At 38.3% G+C, this 18,851-nt stretch overlaps 1 protein-coding gene across 4 annotated transcripts in view; it reads left to right on the top strand.

The window, feature by feature from the left end:
- The window catches only part of CCDC191 (coiled-coil domain containing 191), an 89,379-nt gene that overhangs the window by 11,734 nt on the left and 58,794 nt on the right, over positions 1-18,851 (top strand). For 3 of the 4 annotated variants that reach the window (XM_042957186.1, XM_007098633.3, XM_042957189.1), the window contains 4 exons: positions 1,220-1,360; positions 5,361-5,539; positions 7,197-7,420; positions 10,409-10,559. In XM_042957186.1, coding sequence (XP_042813120.1) covers positions 1,220-1,360; positions 5,361-5,539; positions 7,197-7,420; positions 10,409-10,559 — 695 coding nt within the window. The remainder of the gene's footprint in view (positions 1-1,219; positions 1,361-5,360; positions 5,540-7,196; positions 7,421-10,408; positions 10,560-18,851) is intronic. The other variant, XM_042957187.1, reaches the window with a different exon arrangement.

The raw sequence follows: 18,851 nt of genomic DNA, 5'->3' as shown, positions 1-18,851 counted from the left end.
GAACCAGTTCTCTATCCATCTTCCTCCTTCGGCGATCTTGTCCACTTCTATGGCTTTAAATACTGTCCGTATGCTGGCAACACCCACACTTATTTCTTCATCTTGGACCCCTTCCCTGAAATCGAGAGTGATATAGCCAATGCCTCTTTGACATTCTTATTTGACATTTCTTGTTTGTATGTCTCATAAGCATTTCAAACCAAACTAGTCTAAAACTGAGTCCCTGATCTTCTCTCCAAACCTGCTTTGCCCTTGGCCTTCCTTGTCTCAGTAAATGGCATCTCCATTTTTACAGTTGCTTAGGCCAAAAACCTTATAGATTTCTTCCTCTCAATTCCCATATCATATATCGGCAAACCAATTCCACCTCAAAGCATTACTTTCTAAAATTGGACCATTTTTAATACTTCCACTCTAGGTCCGGGCTCCTATCACTTTTTTCCTAGATTATTGCAATTGTCTTTGAATTGGTGTCGCCTACTTCTATGCAAGGGATTTTCAACCTCAGCACTATGGATGTTTTGGGCCAGATAATTTTTTTTTGTGGGGGCTGTCCTGTGCATTGTTGGATGTTTAGCAGCATACCTGGCCTCTGTTACCCCAGTTGTGATAACCAAAAATGGCTGTAGACATTGCCAAATGTCTCCTCGGGGGCAGGATCACCCCTGGTCTAGAACTACTGCTCTAAACCTGATCCCCATGTTACCTCTTTACTTTGTCTCCTACATTCCCCCTTCACTCACTCCTTTCTACACTGCCTCCTTGCTATTTCTCCAATACTCTAGACATTCTCTTCTGTGGGGCCTTTGCATTTGCTTTCCCTCTACATGGAATAATATTGCCTTACATGTCCATATGGCTCACTCCTTCACTTTCTTCTCTTCTTTGCCCAAATGTCTTCTCAAGGAGGCCTTCTTTGACCCCTTCCCCCGAGTTTAAAACTATCAATACCTACCTTCCATTTCTTGTACATCATTTCTCCTTTTCCTGCTCTGTTTTTCTGATTTACTTATTGTCTCTCTTCTCCAATTAGAATGTAAACTTCATTGGTGATAGGTTTTATTTGTCCTGTTTTGTTTGCTGCTCTATTCACAGCATCTAGTACAGTACTTGACACGTTAGATGCTCAATTAATATTTACTGAATGAATGAAAACAGTGAATGAAGAAAGTCTCTGAAGTAATTGAAATATTAAAAAGATTTTTTGTTTCACTGATAGCTCAGGAGCTAGTCAACGACTGGTTAGACACCAAACTTAAGCAAGAACTAGCAAGTGATGGTGAAGATGCTAAAGACACGGTATCAAATATCCCTTCTGTGCCGGAAGCCACTGGGCATTCGAAATATGACAGGTTTGATGGTAAGAACTTGACTGATTGTTTTAAGCTTTAACATCTAATAAATGTATCTAAGAAATCTTTTTAATTGTTTGGAATAATACATGATATATTATTTGACTTTTCTGTGTTTTTGCTTAGTTTTATAATTAGCTTTAATTTTTCTTGGTTCAATTTAAATTACTTACCTATATCCTCAGTAAATTCATAGTGTTTTTCAAATTAAAAGTATTGTTTGTAATTCTTCTTTTGATTATAATAGCAATGCATGCTATTTGAGTGTCTTCCCATGTATTGTTGAATGACTCCTTACTTTGATAGGGGCTACATTTAAACATTCTTGTATCATTTTTAAAAATTTTCTATTTTTGAGAGAGAGAGAGAGAGAGAGAGAGAGAGAGCGAGCACACAAGCCTGGGTGGGAGGCAAAGAAAGAGGGCCAGGGAGAATCCCAACTGTCATCGCAGAGCCTGACACAGGGCTCAATCTCATGAACTGCGAGATCATGATCTGAGCCAAGATCAAAACACTTAACTGACTGAGCCACCCAGAAACCCCTAAACATTCCTTTATCATTTTATATTTATGAAATGCTTCATGTATCTTTATAAGAGAGCTTATTGTTGTGCACAGAGCCAGTTTGTGAGGGTTCCTCAAATGTACTCAGAATTTGATATTATTTTCCTCAGCATAAAGGTAGGCCTGGTGATGGTGGTGGCAGATCCTCATGTGTGACTCAGACACCCTGGGTAAACTCACCTGGCGGCATTTTTCTTGTTTAGGGCTCTACAAAATCAACAAAATCCCCAGCCCAGGAATCACAAAGTCATGAGCTCTTAAAGTTAGAGGAATCCTTCAAGATCAGCTAATCTGATCTCTCCTCTTCACCCCCTCAGACAGAGATCCTTCTATAGTATCCCTAACATGGAGTGATATAATCTCTGCCAGTAGAGGAATGCCTGGGTGGCTCAGTCGGTTGAGTATCCAACTTCGGTTCAGGTCATGATCTCACGGTTCTTGAGTTCAAGCCCTGTGTCAGGCTCTGTGCTGAAAGCTCAGAGCCTGGAGCCTGTTTCCAATTCTGTGTCTCCCTCTCTCTCTGCCCCTCCCTCACTTGCACTCCGTCTCTCTCTCTCAAAAAGAGATAAACATTTTTAAAAAATATTAAAAAAAAAAAACAAAAAAACAAAAAAACAACTCTGCCAGTACAGCTCCCAGGATAGGAGGAGCCCATTTCAGCTGTTGTGAGGCTCTACTCCTCACACATTCTCTCTTGGGAATTTGTCCTCTATAACTTTTACCCTTTAGTACAACAGAAAATAATATCATGTTCCCTTTCCCAAGAAAACTGTTTGTTTGTTTGTTTGTTTGTTTGTTTGTTTGTTTTGTGGGTGATATAATCATATCTGATCTCATATACTTCAATGTTCCTGGCTTAAATACACCAGTTCTCTCAACAGTTCTTTATGTCACATCATTTCTAAATCTCATTATCCTGGTTGCCACCTTCTGGATGTTTTCTAATTTATTAATGTCATTACTAAAGTGAGGCATTTCCATACTTCATATTTATTCTGAAGCATATATGGAATATAGTGAAACTATTACTTCCTTTCATATGGTGCTAATAGATATAGTTATATTTCTTAGACTGGCAATTTTCATCTAGTATCATACCATCCCTCACACATCTTTTGCTTGTAGAGTGTTTTGTTTTCCTCATTTTTTAGATCAAAACTGAACAAAGGTATTATGGAGCCATTAAAGAGGATATTACCAAAAATATTGATTAATGTGATTATCTCAATAGACACAGAAGTACTTAACAAAATCTAACATCCAATCCTAATAAAAACTCTCAGCAAATTAGTAATAGAAGGTAAATTTCAACCTAACAAAGGTCATTTACATAAGATGTACAAAAAACAAATACCAAAATGACAAATATAAATCATATCTTGTCAGGAATTACACCTAATGTAAATGGATTAAATACTCCAAATAAAAGACGAAGATTTTAAAATATGAACTATATGCTGTCTGCAAGTTACACAATTTAGATTCAAAGACACAAATAGATTGAAAGTAAAATTCTGGAAAAAGATATACTGTGCAATTAGTAACCAAAAGAAAGTGAGAACAACTTAGTAATATCAGAAAAAATAGACTTTAAGAAAAAAAATTGTTGGGGCACCTGGGTGGCTCAGTTGGTTAAGCCTCTGACTCCTGATTTTGGTTCAGGTCATGATCTCACAGTTTGTGAATTCAAGCCCCGCATCAGGCTATGTACTGGCAGTGCAGAGCCTACTTGGGATTTTCTCTCTCCTTTTTTTTCTTTCTCTCTCTCTGCCTCTCCCATGCTTGCTCTCTCTCTCTCTCTCTCTCTCTCTCTCTCTCTCTCTCTCTCTCTCAAAAATAAATTAAAAAAAACTGTTATTAGAGGGATGACTGGGTGGCTCAGTTGGTTAAGTGTCTGACTCGATTTCAGGCTCAGGTCATGATCTCATGGTAGTGAGATGGAGCCCCGCATCAGGCTCTGCACCGGGCATGGAGCCTGCTTAAGAGTATCTCTCTCCCTTGCCTTCTGCCCCTCCCCCACTTGTGCTTGCTCTCTCTCAAAAAAAAAAATTGTTGCTAGGGACAAAGAAGGGAGTTTTATAACGATAAAGGGACAAGTATAAACATACATACACCTACAAAAAAGCCCCAAAATATATGAAGCAAAAACTGACAAAGTTGAAGGGAGAAATAGATAATTCAACAATTCTCCAAATTATTTGGAAACCTCATACCCCATTTTCAATAATGTATGGAACTAAACAGAACATCAACAAGAACGATGTTCGCTATCCCTAGTCATCAAGAAAATGCAAATTAGAACTACTTTGAGTAACCACTACATACCTAATAAAATGGCTTGTATCCGAAGACTGATGACACCAAGTATTGGTGAGGATGTGGAGTAACCGGAACATTCCTGTACTGCTGATGATTGTGTGAAATTGTATAACCACTCTGGAAAACAGTTTGACAGTTTTTTAAAAAGTTAAACAGATACTTATACGATCAAGCCATTCCACTCCTAGGCATTTTCCCAAGAGAAAAGAAAGCATATGTTCATACAAAAACTTGTACACACATGTTTACAACAACTTTATTTGTAATAGCCAAAATCTGGAAACAACCCAAATGTCTATCCCTGAATAAATGAACAAATCATGGTATACCCATACAGTGGAGTACTAATCAGCAATAAAAAGTGATAAACTATTGATATAACATGAATCTCAAAAATAATTATGCTGAGTAAAAGAAGGCTGACGAAAAAAGTACAGAGTGTATGATTTAATTAATACAAAATTCCAGAAAATGTAAATTTATAGAGTGAGAAGGCAGGTCTGTGGCTGCCTGGGATAAGACAGAGAACGTGGGGAGGAGTGGGAGGAAGAGCTTGCAAATCAGCATGAGGATCCTTTTGGAGCTGACAGACATGTTCCTTATCTTGGTTTTAGTGATGGTTTTACTGGTAGATGTATATGTCAAAACTTATGGTAGGCTTTAAATATTTACAGTTTATTGTATGTCAATTATACCTCAATACAACCATTTGAAAAAAAAAAAAGCAACGGACGGGGCAGTTGGCTGGCACAGTCGGTGGAGCACATCACTCTTAACCTCAAGGTCGGGAGTTCGAGCCCCATGTTGGACGTGGAGCTTACTTAAAATAAAAAAATGTAAAAAAGAAGCAATAGAGTCTTCAAGGATGTTTAGACTGAAATAGTATCTTTTATGTTTGGCAATGAAGGAATCTTTAGTGACTTGGGGAGGGAAGATTCGTCATTTTTCCTCTCAGCTGAAGGTAGTTAATTGCTGAGGGCTGTACTCACCCAATTGGCATTATCAGTTACTGTTTATTAAACACCCACAGCTTTATATTTTTATTATACCAAGGTTATTTATTTAAATATGGAAATTGTACTAAATTTTTTTTCCCTCTTTTTGTTCTTGCTCTGTCTCCCCCAGAGTTATGTGGCTATTTGGAGGAAGAAGAGGAAAGTACCACTGTTCAAAAATTTATAGACCATCTGCTCCATAAAGAAGTGGTGGATTCTGGAATGTTGGAAGATCTTGGAATGAATGGAAACCAAGACAAGCAGCAGCAGAAGGATCCTCGCCTTACCATGGAGATGAGACATAAGCAGGTGGGAGGGAAAAACAAAATTAAAATGGGTAACAGGAAGCAATCTTTGTGTAGCACATTTAATAAGCTTAAATAAAGACTTAGGCTTTATTATGAAAAAGGGTGCCATCTGTGGTTTGGTTAGAAAGAATAAAAATAAAATATAAGAACTTCAGAAGAAAAATAATGCTCATAAACTGAGGACAGGAAACAATTTAAGAAAACCAAAAAAGAGAACAATTGATTTTGAACAATGGAGTGGTGAACTAAACTTTATATTAGTTTGTATGTGATATTTTCTATTATAAATATGTAGATTGGTTTTGCTTGAATTTGGTTTTTGAACTGTGACATCAATATATTAATATCATGAATATTCTAGTGAGTGTTATAATGATAATTCTTTTCCAGACAACTGAAAAATTCACTCATTTTGTGATTATAATTTGAAAGGGAGGACAGATCTGAATTAAATCTAGTTCAGCTGTTTTGAATTAGAAAGGCATATGGGAACTTTCTTTTCTTCAAAGGGAATAAATAGTGGGTTATAGGAAAAAGATGCATCTCCACTCTTTGTAGGGGAACTTTAGGAAATCAGAATGACCAAGTCTTTTCCACATGTTCAGAACTAAGACTGAACTAAAATAATTGCATATACATTTTATGCTACCTTTTTATAACTCTGAATTTCTGATTGTTTTAAATTATTAAGATGTGCCTAATCAGCACTGGAGATATTAGAAAAATGGGTAGAAGTATGATCCTTTTGGGTTTGTGAAAAAAGGGAGGAGAGAAGGTTTAATAAGAGATTGTCTTCTCATAAGTGGAGAGTAAGGTGAGGGTAAAGGTAAGTGACCTAGGAGGGAAAGGAGCACTCCTGTACTTACAGTTAGCCAAGCCTCTACAGAATCAGTATGCTTGAAAAATTGACTGTGCTTATTCAGAAATACCTGTGAAATTCATGGTTTTGATTTCCAAATAAGAGCCAGAATCATTGATATATTTAAATAATGATAAAAACGAATAAAGGGTAGGGGGCACCTGGGTGGTTCAGTTGGTTGAGCATCCAGCTCTTGATTTGGGCTCAGGTCATGGATTGAGCCCTGCGTATGACTCCATGCTGAGACTGGAGCTGCTTAAGATTCTCTCTCTCCCTCCTTCTACCCTTCTCCCCCACTCACTCTCGTTCACTCTCTCAAATAAATTTTTTTTTTTTTAATGAATAAAGTGTGTGGTGTTCTTAAAGCAGTATATCACTGTTCTATCCTTCACAATGTAGCCTCCCCCAAATATCCATATTCTTTCTTAAATTATAATCAGCCTGCAGACCGGGCCCAAATGAACAGCAGTAGTGTATATCTTGGAAAACTTTAGGGGTCAGAAATTATTACTAAGTAAGCATCCAGAATGTGGCATCTGACCCATTAGATTTTCAACTTTTCCGTGATGCAAATCATTCCCAGACTCTTTGGGAGTCCTCCTACCTGACTTCATCTAGACTTTTAAATTGGTTTGTACCCAGTAAACATGAATTCTTCCTATTTTTCTGATAAACAGTGGGCTTCTGGGCGAGAATTTTCAAACTGGGCATATTGTGAACTTGAAAATGTATTCTAAGCTTTTGCATATCCTTTTCTACTTGAAAGGCTGCATTTCACCCTTGTTGTATTCTCTTTAAGGTAAAAGAAAATCGCCTAAGACGTGAGAAAGAACTAGAGCGCCAGAGAATTGAAAAGACCCTGAAAAAATCAGCGTTGTTAGAGGCTCAGTATTTGGTGCAAGAAGAGAAGAGAAAGAAGGCTCTGGAGGCCAAGAAAGAGGAGGAGGAGATTCAAAGGGAGATGGTAAAGCTGCGGAGGGAGATAATTGAGAGGAGACGCACTGTGGAAGAAGCATGGAAAATGTAAGCCGGTCGTGGTGAGCAGTGTGGAGTTTTTTTGTTTAAGCAGTCATTTTGGAAGTACTCTAAAAAAAAATGGACATTGTAATAGCAAAACACAAAGGAGAAATCACCCACCATTCCAGTATCTTAACAAATTATTTAACATTTTTCTGTTTCCTCTGGGTCTTGATCCCTTTACATACTTAAGGTACATTTAATTTGTTATTTTGCTTGTCATAATTAACATATTGCCCAGAGTCCTGAGGTCTGTGTATTACCCCACTGAGTACCTAGACCATAGTTTATGTAATGACCTCCCCACCCAACCTGATAAGCATTTCAACTCTTTCAGGTTTGTCACCATGTAATAATGCAGTGAGCTTCCTTAAGCATAGAGCTTTTTATATTCTTAGGCATGTAATTACTGAGTTAAACGGTACAGGCCTTTTAATGACTCTTGAAACACTGCCAAATTGCTTTCGAAATGCGTTATACTTATTTACACTATTGCTGGCAGTGGGCCAGATTAGTACACTCTTCTCAGCATTGGGGAGTACTATCACTTTCAGTATTTTTGCACTTTTAATAGGTATTATATTAGTTAGTTTGTATTTCTTTCATTACCTGTATATTCGCTCACTGTGCCTCAGCCTGTGTGAATTGTGTGTCTTACCTTCTGATAATCCTACAGAATCCTCATTGCCTTCCAGCCACTGGTCAAGAACGGGAATATCTGACATAAGAGGAAAATCAAAATAGTCTTCACTGGATGTAGTACTATTATGTACTATCCTTATGCAGAAAATGAGCTTCCTAAATGAAATACATAACTAATGTATTTATTCTGAGAAACAGCACTGATGCATAAATTGGAAAAACCTTGGAGCAACATGCCTCAAGTGACTGAATACTCAAAACTCAAAGGCTAGAAAGACCTATTAGATAATCCCTTCCACCCCACCAGCCTACACAGCTTTTCCCCCTGTGTTCTTGATTGCTCTCATTCTACCCAATTTAAAACAGCTCGGCAGTGGATGTGGGCTTCACTCTTCCAAGTGCCAGCCTCAGGCTTCCTCCAGACGCCATTCCTTTCAGAAAGCAATCAACAGTGTTTTAGGGAGTTTCTCGCTAAGGGCAACCTTACTTTTCAGGTTGCTCTTAAACCCTGAAAAATCTAGGCAGACCTAAAATAAATTATGAAAACAGGTAACATTTGATTGTAACAGGATGCTCTGTTCAGAGTGGGCACTCATCAAATGTTCACTGACCACTCATTTCTTTTAAAAGTTAAAATCTTGTCCATGAGTCCAGCGATTCAGATAATGCTCTACTGCTAGCAGATGAACTGATTTTAAACGTTCTAGAAAGTAATTTGGCAATAAACAACAAGAGCCGTAAAAATGGTGTTATCACTTGACCTGGGAGTTCCAGTCTTAGGAAAACTCTCCTAAGAAAATGATCAGAAATCCAGGCAAAGATTTGTGCACAAAGATTATTAATATAATATTATTTATGATCAACATTAATAAATATTAGAAAAATTGATAAAAATGGTGGTACAATCAGATATCACTGACATATTGTCAGTGTTTGTTTTCTGGGTGGAAATATGGATGGCTTTTATAGCTCTGGTGTTTCACAATGAGCAGCTATTACGTTCATAACATATTGTAATGTTATTTTAGAAAATCAGATCCATCGTATTAGAACTGTATTTCTTTAAATGGCCACTATGATCTGCCTACAAGTGTCTAATATAACATTATTATGGCATCTGGAGAGAGTCAGTAAAATTTTATTATTGATAGACCTTTTTAATTTTTTTGTAAGCTATCCTAAATCTGCTTCCCTACATAGTTTCAAAGTATCTCCTCTAAGAAATCTTTAATTACAAAGGGAAAAATGGCAACTTTACACTGGAGAGGCCCCTTTAACCAAGTGATGGTCAACAGCACAAGTAATAAGATACAACATTGTGCATCCCCTGTATGTATAGGAGAATTAATGAGAGCATGTTTATAGAGTATTCTGGCATCCCTCTCTCAGTTTGAGTTTCCACAACTGTGAAGCGAAATTCAGAAAGACCTGAGTTTTCACAGCTGGTTTGTGGGCCAAAGCACATAAATCCTGAGTCCTGACTAGGTGCTGTGTATACGACATCATCTTACACACATACATGTACTTTAGTACATGCCAGTAAGAAAGCAGTGGCTGTGAGCTTGCTTGAATTGGCAGGTGTGAGAGAGATGACCTGGGTGAGAAAGAATAGATGGGTGAGACAGGGGATGACCAGAGACATGAGCAACACATTTACTGAGAGATTCCTGTCACTTGTTGAAGGCCTTTTATTAATTGTTATTCTATTTTTTTTCTCTTTTCAGCTGTTTTAGAATTAATATAAATTCCCTTCCCTCTTTACTCAAGAATACCTGATTCTTTTATTATTTTTTCCCCTAGAAGCCTTGTAAAAGCCTTGGAGTAAAATTCTCATCCCTTTCTTACCTAAGGTCCTTTTTTGTCTCTCCCTCAGAAGAAAGAGAACTTATGTCTACAGTAGAAAACACCTAGGAGTTGTTAACTCTCAAATTTTGATCAAAGTATCGCTCAGTGGTAAACTCAGTAAAAATACTTTGCCAAAGGGGCACTTGGCTGGCTCAGCCCAGAGAATGTGTGACTCTTGATCTCAGGGTGAGTTTGAATCCCACATTGGGTGTAAGAGATTATTTAAATAAATAAATAAATTTTTTGAAAACTTTACCAAAATATCTATAGGGCCTTCTATTTTTCAGAGTATAACAGTTTTATTTCATTTAGTGTATATTTTATAAAGGAGTAAACTAAGGCTCACAAAAAAAAAAAGAAAAATCATCCTATTATAGACTTTTAAAACCAGATCTAAAAATCTGTCTTCTGATGGAAAATTCAGTGTTCGTTCCACTATGGTAGGGTGTAATTGCTCATTGTTAAGTCTCTTGTTCCTACATGTATTTTTAAAACTGTTATTAACAGAGAGAAGAAAAAGCAGGAAGAAAATTCTCAAAACAATACAGAAGAAAGCATCTTTCAAAGTGATCATATTCTGGATGAAGAAAAAATGGCGAAAGAAAGAAAGAAGAAACTGAAAGAGTTATTAATCCAGACTTTCAAGGAAAATCATCAGGTAGGAATTGTAACATACCTTTATTCAGCATAAATGACAGAGGGCTCTCTATCAGAGATACAACAGTGTCACACTAAGCCCAACTGAGGCCTCACTGCAAATACCAGAATTGCCCACACCACTATGCTGCCCAGCGGGCTTAGGGCCTGGGGCAGTGCTCCATGGACCAAGAATTCCCTGGTCCCAGGGCTATTCTTATATGTACTCTGTGTGATCCTGGGAAGTCAGGTGTGAATTTGGGATGGCTTCCTAAATTATTACCCGTTTCAGAGTACCATGGAACCACCAGTGAGGTCTCTGATAGGTTTCGAAAGCTCGGCTTCTACGGTCTTCTGGATTATTCAGAAGAATTACTCAGAAAGTCACTTGCTTTCTGGTAGCTATGATCTTAAAGCAAGATACACTTTTCCTTTTCATGGTCTGCATTTTCTTTTACTCTTTTCTCCCTCTCTTTTACTTTCACTTTTTGTAAAATTAACTGGTCAATTTTTTATTGACAAATGAGCATCTTTTCCAGGCCATTTGAGTATAAATTTGTTTCAGTGAAGTGGGATTCACAATAGTGTGCATTTGAGGCTTAAAACATGTCAGGTGTGGAGCACCTGCGTGGCTCAGTCGGTTAAGCATTCGACTTTGGCTCAGGTCGTTATCTCACAGTTGGTGAGTTTGAGCCCCGCATCGGGCTGTGTGCTGACAGCTCAGAGCCTGGAGCCTGCTTTGGATTCTGTGTCTCCCTCTCTCTCTGCCCCTCCCCCACTCACACTCTGTCTCTCTCTGTCTCTCAAAAATAAATAAATGTTAAAAAAACTTTTTTAAAAACATTTCAGGCGAAAGGGATTACTTGGAGGATTTGTAAAATGAGAAGGTTGGATGAGAAAAGATAACCATGGATATATTTTATGTCTTTTATAACACCCACCTATGGCTTTAGACTTTGCTGAAATTCAGCAAACAGTAGTGGAATGAATGCAGGAATGCATGGATTTAACAAGAGAAAAGAGAATGTCAGGATGATATTGAGGAGTTTAATAAATGTAGGACAGATTTACAAAAGCCCTGAAAATCAGAAACAGGAATTTGAATATAATATTGATAATTAGGATATGAGCAACAAAGAAAAGGAGTGTAAGCAATTTAAAAAAAGAAAGAGGGGAGCACCTGAGTGGCTCAGTCAGTTGAGCTCCAACTCTTGGTTTCAGCCCAGGTCATAATCTCATGGTTCGAGGGTTCAAGCGCCACATCAGGCTCCACACTGACAGTGCACAGCCTGCTTGGGATTCTCTCTCTCCCTGTCTCTCTTCCCCTCTCACTTCCCCAACTCACGTGCTCATTCTCTCTCAAAGAACAAAAAACAAAAAAAAACCTTAGACACATTTGATGGAGGCATTTTGGACTGATGGGCAAAAAGTCATAATTGTTGAGATATAAACCAACAAGATTTCTGGTTAGGGTTTTGGCTTTAGGAATAGAGAGGGTAACATAGTAGGAGGAAATATTATGAATTGGGATTAACCTTTTGAGAAAGATTGGCAAGGACTCTTAGATGCTGCATCTTTCACAAGACAGATGGCATTGGTGTGTCCTCCTAAAATAACAGTTCAGATTTCTGAAGGAAAATAGGAAAGGAGATGAGTACTCAGGGGGCCATCTAGAGAATGCGTGAGGAAAACGTGCCATGGTATATTGTCCAACCAATGAGAGATTAATAAGACATGTGTTCTCTGTAAGCTTAAGTTTTAAATTTTATTGAAGTTCACTGTACAGGAAGAAATAATGTATGTTTTAGATAGAAGTGGCTAGGTATAAATTTTAGACATGTAAAGAGTTTTACGAAATTAATGGTCTACCTAAAATAGATTACTCAGGTTTTTTTTTTTTTTAAGTTTATTTATTTATTTTGAGAGAGAGAGAGAGAGAACGAGCTGGGGAGGGGCTGAGAGAGAAGAGGACAGAGGATCTGAGGTGAGCTCTGAGCTGTCAGCGCAGAGCCCCATGGGGGGCTCGAGTTCACAAGCCATGAGATCATGACCTGAGCTGAAGATGGATGCTTAACCGACTGAGCCACCCAGGTGCCTCCAGATTACTCAGTTTTAAAAGAACCAGCCATGGGGTGTCTGGGTGGCTCAGTTGGTTAAGTGTCCAACTTCGGCTCAGGTGATGATCTGTGAGTTCAAGTCCCGCATCAGGCTCTGTGCTGACAGCTCAGAGCCTGGAGCCTGCTTTGGATTCTGTGTCTCCCTCGCTCTCTGCCCCTCCCCCACTCACGTTCTGTCCCTCTCCCTCTCTCAAAAATAAATAAACATTCAAAAAAAATTTTTTAAAGGACCAGTCAGGAATTCCTGGGTGACTTAGTCAGTTGAGCATTGGACTGTTGATCTTGGCTCAGGTCATCATCCCAGGGTCATGGAATCAAGCCCTGAGTTTAGCTTGGAGCCAGCTTAAGATCTCTCCCCCTCCCCCTCCCCCTCCCCCTCCCCCTCCCTCTACCTCTCCCTCTCCCCCTTTACCCATCCCCCACATGCACACATATTCTCTCTTTAAAATTAAAAAATTAAAAAACAATCAGCCAGTATAATTTAAAAATTTGAGACTATGAATAAATGATCTCTACTTCACACAGATTCTGCTTAGTGATCCTATACTTTATTGTTTTTAAGTTATTTTGAAATAATTGTAGACATACAGAAAAGGTTGCAAAAACAGTACACAGAGTACCCGATGCCCTTCACCCAGCTTTCCCCAATGTTACCATCTTATGTAAGCATAGCATAAATATCAAAACTAGGAAATTAACCTTGGTACAACACCATTAAATACATTAACTAAACCACAGACCTTATTAGGATGTCACCAGTTTTTTCACTAATGTCCTTTTTTCTATTCCAGGACTCAGTCCATAATTCTACATTAGGGAATACCTAGGAGTATATATACCTAGGACTCAATCCATAATTCTGTTTCATTTAGTTGTCACATCTTCTTTGTCTCTTCCAGCTTTGTGACAGCTCCTCAGTCTTTCCTTCTCTTTTATGACCTTGACATTTTTTTAAGGGTACTGATCAGGTATTTTGTAGAATGTCTCTCAGTTGAGGTTTTCTGATATTTTCTCCTGCCTAGATTGAGATTATACATTTTTGGTGAGATTACTTAAAGAAGTGATGCTGTGCCCTTCTCAGTATCGTATCAGGGTGTACAAGTGTTAATATGCTAGGTTTCTATACTATAAAGTTACTATTTTTCCTTTGGAATGTCTTAGAAGAAATATTGTAAAACTATGCAAATATCCTGTTTCTTCTTAAACTTTCACTTACTAATTTTGGCGTCTATAGGTAGATAGATCTTGCCTGCAACATTAATGTATTTGTCTAATGATGATTTTGTATTTCCCTCATTTATTTTCCATTTATTAACTGAAATTCTTCTAGAAAGAAAACCTGTCCTTTCTCCCCAATTTATTTATTTATTCAATTACCTACTTTTATCAGTATGGGCTCCTAGGTAGGTATTTTATTCTATGGGTTATAATCTATTATTATCGTTGTTTACTTTGTTTCTCAAATTGTTCTAACTTTGGCCATTGGGAAATCTTTCAGGTTGACTTCTTTGTTCTTTCAAAATATTTCCATTGTTTTGGGGGCACTTCCTTTCTTTCTGGCACCATAGGACATTCCAGGCCCATCTTGTATTTTCCCTGTTCCAGCCCTGGAATGAAGCACTTCTACACGGAACTCTGGTTTCTTTATTGGAGAATAGTATTTAGAAACCAAGATCTGAATAGTAGGTGCTCTCCGTGCTCCTGGGGTGTCATTGCTTGGCAGACAGAGCTGGGAAACATGTGTGTGTAGTAACCCACTCATGCACCCACATTATTTGTATTTCTGTGTCTGCCTATCTGTATACATACTAAAATCCGTGAGTTCATACTGGTATCTCTAATTCCAGTGCAGTAACACAGGGGTCATGCTATTCTTACCACTTCCTTATTTAAAACTTATTTCTATAACTGTCTGTATGTTTATTAAAATAATCATAAGTTCATAATGATACCTTCAACTCTAATCCAGCACCACGGGTTTCAGTATAGCCCCTCCCCCTTGCTAATTTAGAATTCCTTTTTCAGACAGTGAGAAACCTGACACCCATTATCAAAAATCTATTTACTTATTCTAATATACGATAGAAGTAGTTTCAGAATTGCCAACCCATACTGCTATGTAAACAAATATACTAACCAGAGTATAGTATTTGTACATTATGTTCATTTTCAATCTTATGCAGCCAGAATATTGTTACTTAGGTTGGTTCTGTTCTTCCCCTTCCCCTCTCCCTTCCCTTCAGTGTGATTATGTTGTTCATTTGTAATATTGTCAGTGAACCTGTAATTCTGATTTCTCCAGTGTATATGAGTATAACTGAGACATGGAAAGAATCCACCTACCAGACTCCTCCGGCTTTTACATAGACTTGGCTGGAGACAGGATAGGCCTCTGGTAAATGCCATGGAGTAGCTCATTACCTTGGCCCTAGTCCACATTCCTACCCTGGTTCTAAAGGAGGCTAAAGCTGCCCTTGGGAAATGAAACTTAAAACACTCAGCAGCCTAAATATGATCACAGGATAAAAAGGGGGAAAATGCCTAGCTGGCTTGCAGAGAGTGACTAGATAGCAAGAAACTCTTGTCAGCACCCTCAAAATGGTTCACTGGCACAAACCCAACAGCCAGCTATACAGAGTATTTACAGGAAGACTGGAAAGATTCTGTTTCTAGGAGTTGTTCTAGTTCAATCTCCTTTAATTCTTGTAATTCTTTGTGCTTTGACTCTGGATTCTATTTGTTCCCCCTTAAACAATCTCTTAACATCACATTTGGGCCAAGTTATTTAATAGGAGACTTTCTGAGAGAAACTGAGCGGGCCCTCTTAGCCAAACAAAAGCTCAGGTGCAGCACTATGCATGCATCTTTCCCACATACTTCATTGCCAGCTCTCTTTGTTTTATTAAAAACATCTGTTTTTGCATAGAAACTCTCTACTTCCATTTTCTCTCCTAGTTTCTCTTTGATCTTGCAGTGAAATCTCTTAGGGAGATTCAGCAATCCACATGTCATTGCTAATTAGCAGAAACAACAAGGGATTAACTATGAAACTCATACTATTTGGAAAATGGCCTTCTGAATTCTTGCCCTATCTTGAAATACATTTTATGTCTTGTTAATAAGATAAGAAAGTCTATGAAACAAGACTTGGGAAAGTTGAAGAGAACAATGAAACATGGGTTAATACTAACTGAAATCTTAACTCTGTGGGGGAGGGTTTTGGTTTGCTTATTTGGTTGGGTTTTTCTGTTAGAGAGTAAGATAATAGTGACCCCCAAGAAATCATTGTTAATGTTATGCTTATGGCATAGCGCCTTCCAAAAGGCCACCCCAAACTAAACCAAGGGAACATGAGGATATATGGAAAAGAAGCCTAGATTTTTCTAACAAGATGATGAAAACAGTAGTTAAGTACCTCATTTATATAGCACAATTCATCCCTAGAGATCTTAGTTACATCGGGACTGCCTACACACCACTGAGGTAAAGCCATTTCTGAGCTGAAACATAGCAACCATCCTCTCAGCAATGTTGTCTGTGTTTGGGGAAAGAAATGAAGGAAAAGCCTTTTTGCAAATAAAACTGTAGGGAAAGAAATGTCAGGCACACACATGAAGGACATTGGCTCTAAGCTATTGGCGAAGACCATGTGTGGTATCATTTTAGGAGGGGTTTGAAACATTATTATGTTTTACTTCATGTAGCTAACTCTGGAAAATATCCAAGTAAAATTTGATCGGTATTAGTAAGGAGGTTGTTTAGTTTGTTGTTCTGCTCTTCCTTACCCTCATCCTCTGAGTAACTAGGGTTTCCCATTCTCACAGAAGGGACAGTGAGAGTCCGGTTACCAAAATATCGTGCTGGGGTTTTGCTTTTCAAAATGCCATGAAGCTGTTTGATCCAGAGGTTCCAATTCATGTATATGTAATTGTCTTTTGAAAAAAGTTCTGATTAAATTCTGCTTTAAAAAAAAATAAGAGTTTTTGGCATAAATGGAGCCCATTCTATAAAATTTTATGAGTTGACTATCATTTCCCCTAAATGCTAGACATTTTGGGTGAATATATATAAGGATCTTGAGAACCATATTGGTAGAAACAAATGACATTACATCATTGTCTTACTGTCAGACTACCCTGGAGGTGAACCTAACATTTGTCTAATATATTCTGAGATGAGCTGTACTCTCGGCATAGTTTGAGGGTGTGTGGCTGGGGTGGGAGAATGCACAGGGAGTGGGGATTGGTAGGAGGGAAGAAATTTGGAAGAGGAAGAGAGAGGTGATGGGAAGCAGTGGGTCTGCCCTCCCTAAGACAGGAGGCCCTGAAAACTGGTCTAAGCTACATTGAGGAAGGAGCCTTATCCTAATGAATAGTCAGGTTATAGGCTATATCATGATCATTCTTTAAAAGATCCAGGGATATTTGTTGGTTAACAATTTACTGTATGAGGATGCCTAGGTGGTTCAGTCGGTTAGGCATCCAACTCTTGATTTCAGCTCAGGTCATGATCGTGGTTCATGAGTATGAGCCCCACATCTGGCTCTGTGCTGACAGGTGTGGAACCTGCTTGGGATTCTCTCTCTCCCTCTCTCTCTCTGCCCCTCCCCTGCTCGCACTCTCTCTCTCTCTCAAAATAAATAAATAAACTTAAAAAAAAAAAAAAAAAAGAATTTACTATATGGTAAGACTAAGCAACTTCTTTCTGAAATTGTACTATTTCTGAAGAGAAGCAGAATTAGATAATTAAAGCAACATTATTGCTTAGCAGAATTAAGAATTTACAAAATGCCCTAATGTTGGCAAATACACAGTGACACATATATGTGTGATGTGATTTAATGTCTGATGTATAGAATTTATTTTTAAATACTCCAGGGGGAAAAAAAATGAATGGAGGAGACATAAAACAAGATTAGCAAAATGTTGATAATTTTTGAAGCTGAATGAGGGGTTTATTCTTCTACTTTTGGGTATGTTTGTTGAATTTCTGTAATAAGGGGTATTTTTGTGTGTGGGATTTTTTTTTTAAGTTTAAAAAAGGAAGGAGAAAAAAGCTAAGTACAGAAGTTAAAAGAGCATCACACCTTCCAGGATATAACAAAAGTAGCTTTTTGTCTGTAACTGGTGTTAACATTTTGCACAGTGGTTTTGCACAGTGGTAGTTGTCCAATTGTAGGCCTTTGGGCTTCTCCGTGGAACCAGGCGTTGTCCAAGTCTCAGTGCTGTGGGCAGGGAACTGAATGTATTTTCCCTAATGTAATTAATTATAGGAGTATTTAACGTTGGGGTAGGGGACACAATGACTTCCTCTCTTTTCTTTGGGGCGTAATGATGAAAATCAGGAATAGGGTGCGTCACAGGGTACTCCTTCCCAGGGGCATGCATTTTTGCCTGAATAAGGATCTTCCTTTCCCCACCCCCCAGGATTGCATTGGTTCTATGGGGCCTTTAGCCTAGCTCTATTGGTCCCCAAAAGGAAAATAGTTGAGGATTGCCTCCTGTTGTAGCTATAGAGTGCCTGTTCCTCTTGGCAAGGGAGCAGCAAGAGGTCACCTGGGGCCCCACAGAGCCTGTGGCTTTATTGCTAACATCGGAGCCTTGGTCAACTCCCGTCCAGCACTAGTTGCACCACAGTTAGTTCAGTTCTGTTCAGCAGAAATAAACTGTAAACTTGTTGACATTTTTGTCCTCTTTACAATGCATTGTTTATTTTTCCATGACTGAGAATTTTGATGCAATTATCACGGAGATTTCTGACAAAAGGGAAATAGCTGAGGAATTTTGATGAGTTCCCCACTTCATTAATCAGAACAAGCGTCTCTAGTGACAGGGTCAGAATTACAACGAAGATTAGATAGCAAATTGCTGTTCCACCTGATGCCAATCATTCCCCACGACAGCAGTGTGATTACACGTCAGGGAAGAGCTTTTCTTGCCAACAAAATGAGGGCAACTCCAGTGCAGGTAATAAATTTAGCAGGGCGAGCTGTCATTTCTCCTCTTGAGTGGAGTCCTTAACGATCAGAGGATGTCTTATGGAAGATTTTGAGAGGATGAGAAGAATTTCCCTTAAAAACTTACTCAATTTCACTTTGTGTAGTATTTTATTTTATAAATTATTATAGATATGTATTTAGGAACAGTCTTTCCCACAGTGATTTTCTGTATTTTACTTACCTGTACGAAGCCTTAACT

Source organism: Panthera tigris, chromosome C2 (genome assembly GCF_018350195.1).
Source record: "Panthera tigris isolate Pti1 chromosome C2, P.tigris_Pti1_mat1.1, whole genome shotgun sequence".
NCBI classification, from domain to species: domain Eukaryota; kingdom Metazoa; phylum Chordata; class Mammalia; order Carnivora; family Felidae; genus Panthera; species Panthera tigris.
Note: the sequence above shows the minus strand (reverse complement) of the source record. Positions and strands in the feature narration are given on the sequence as shown.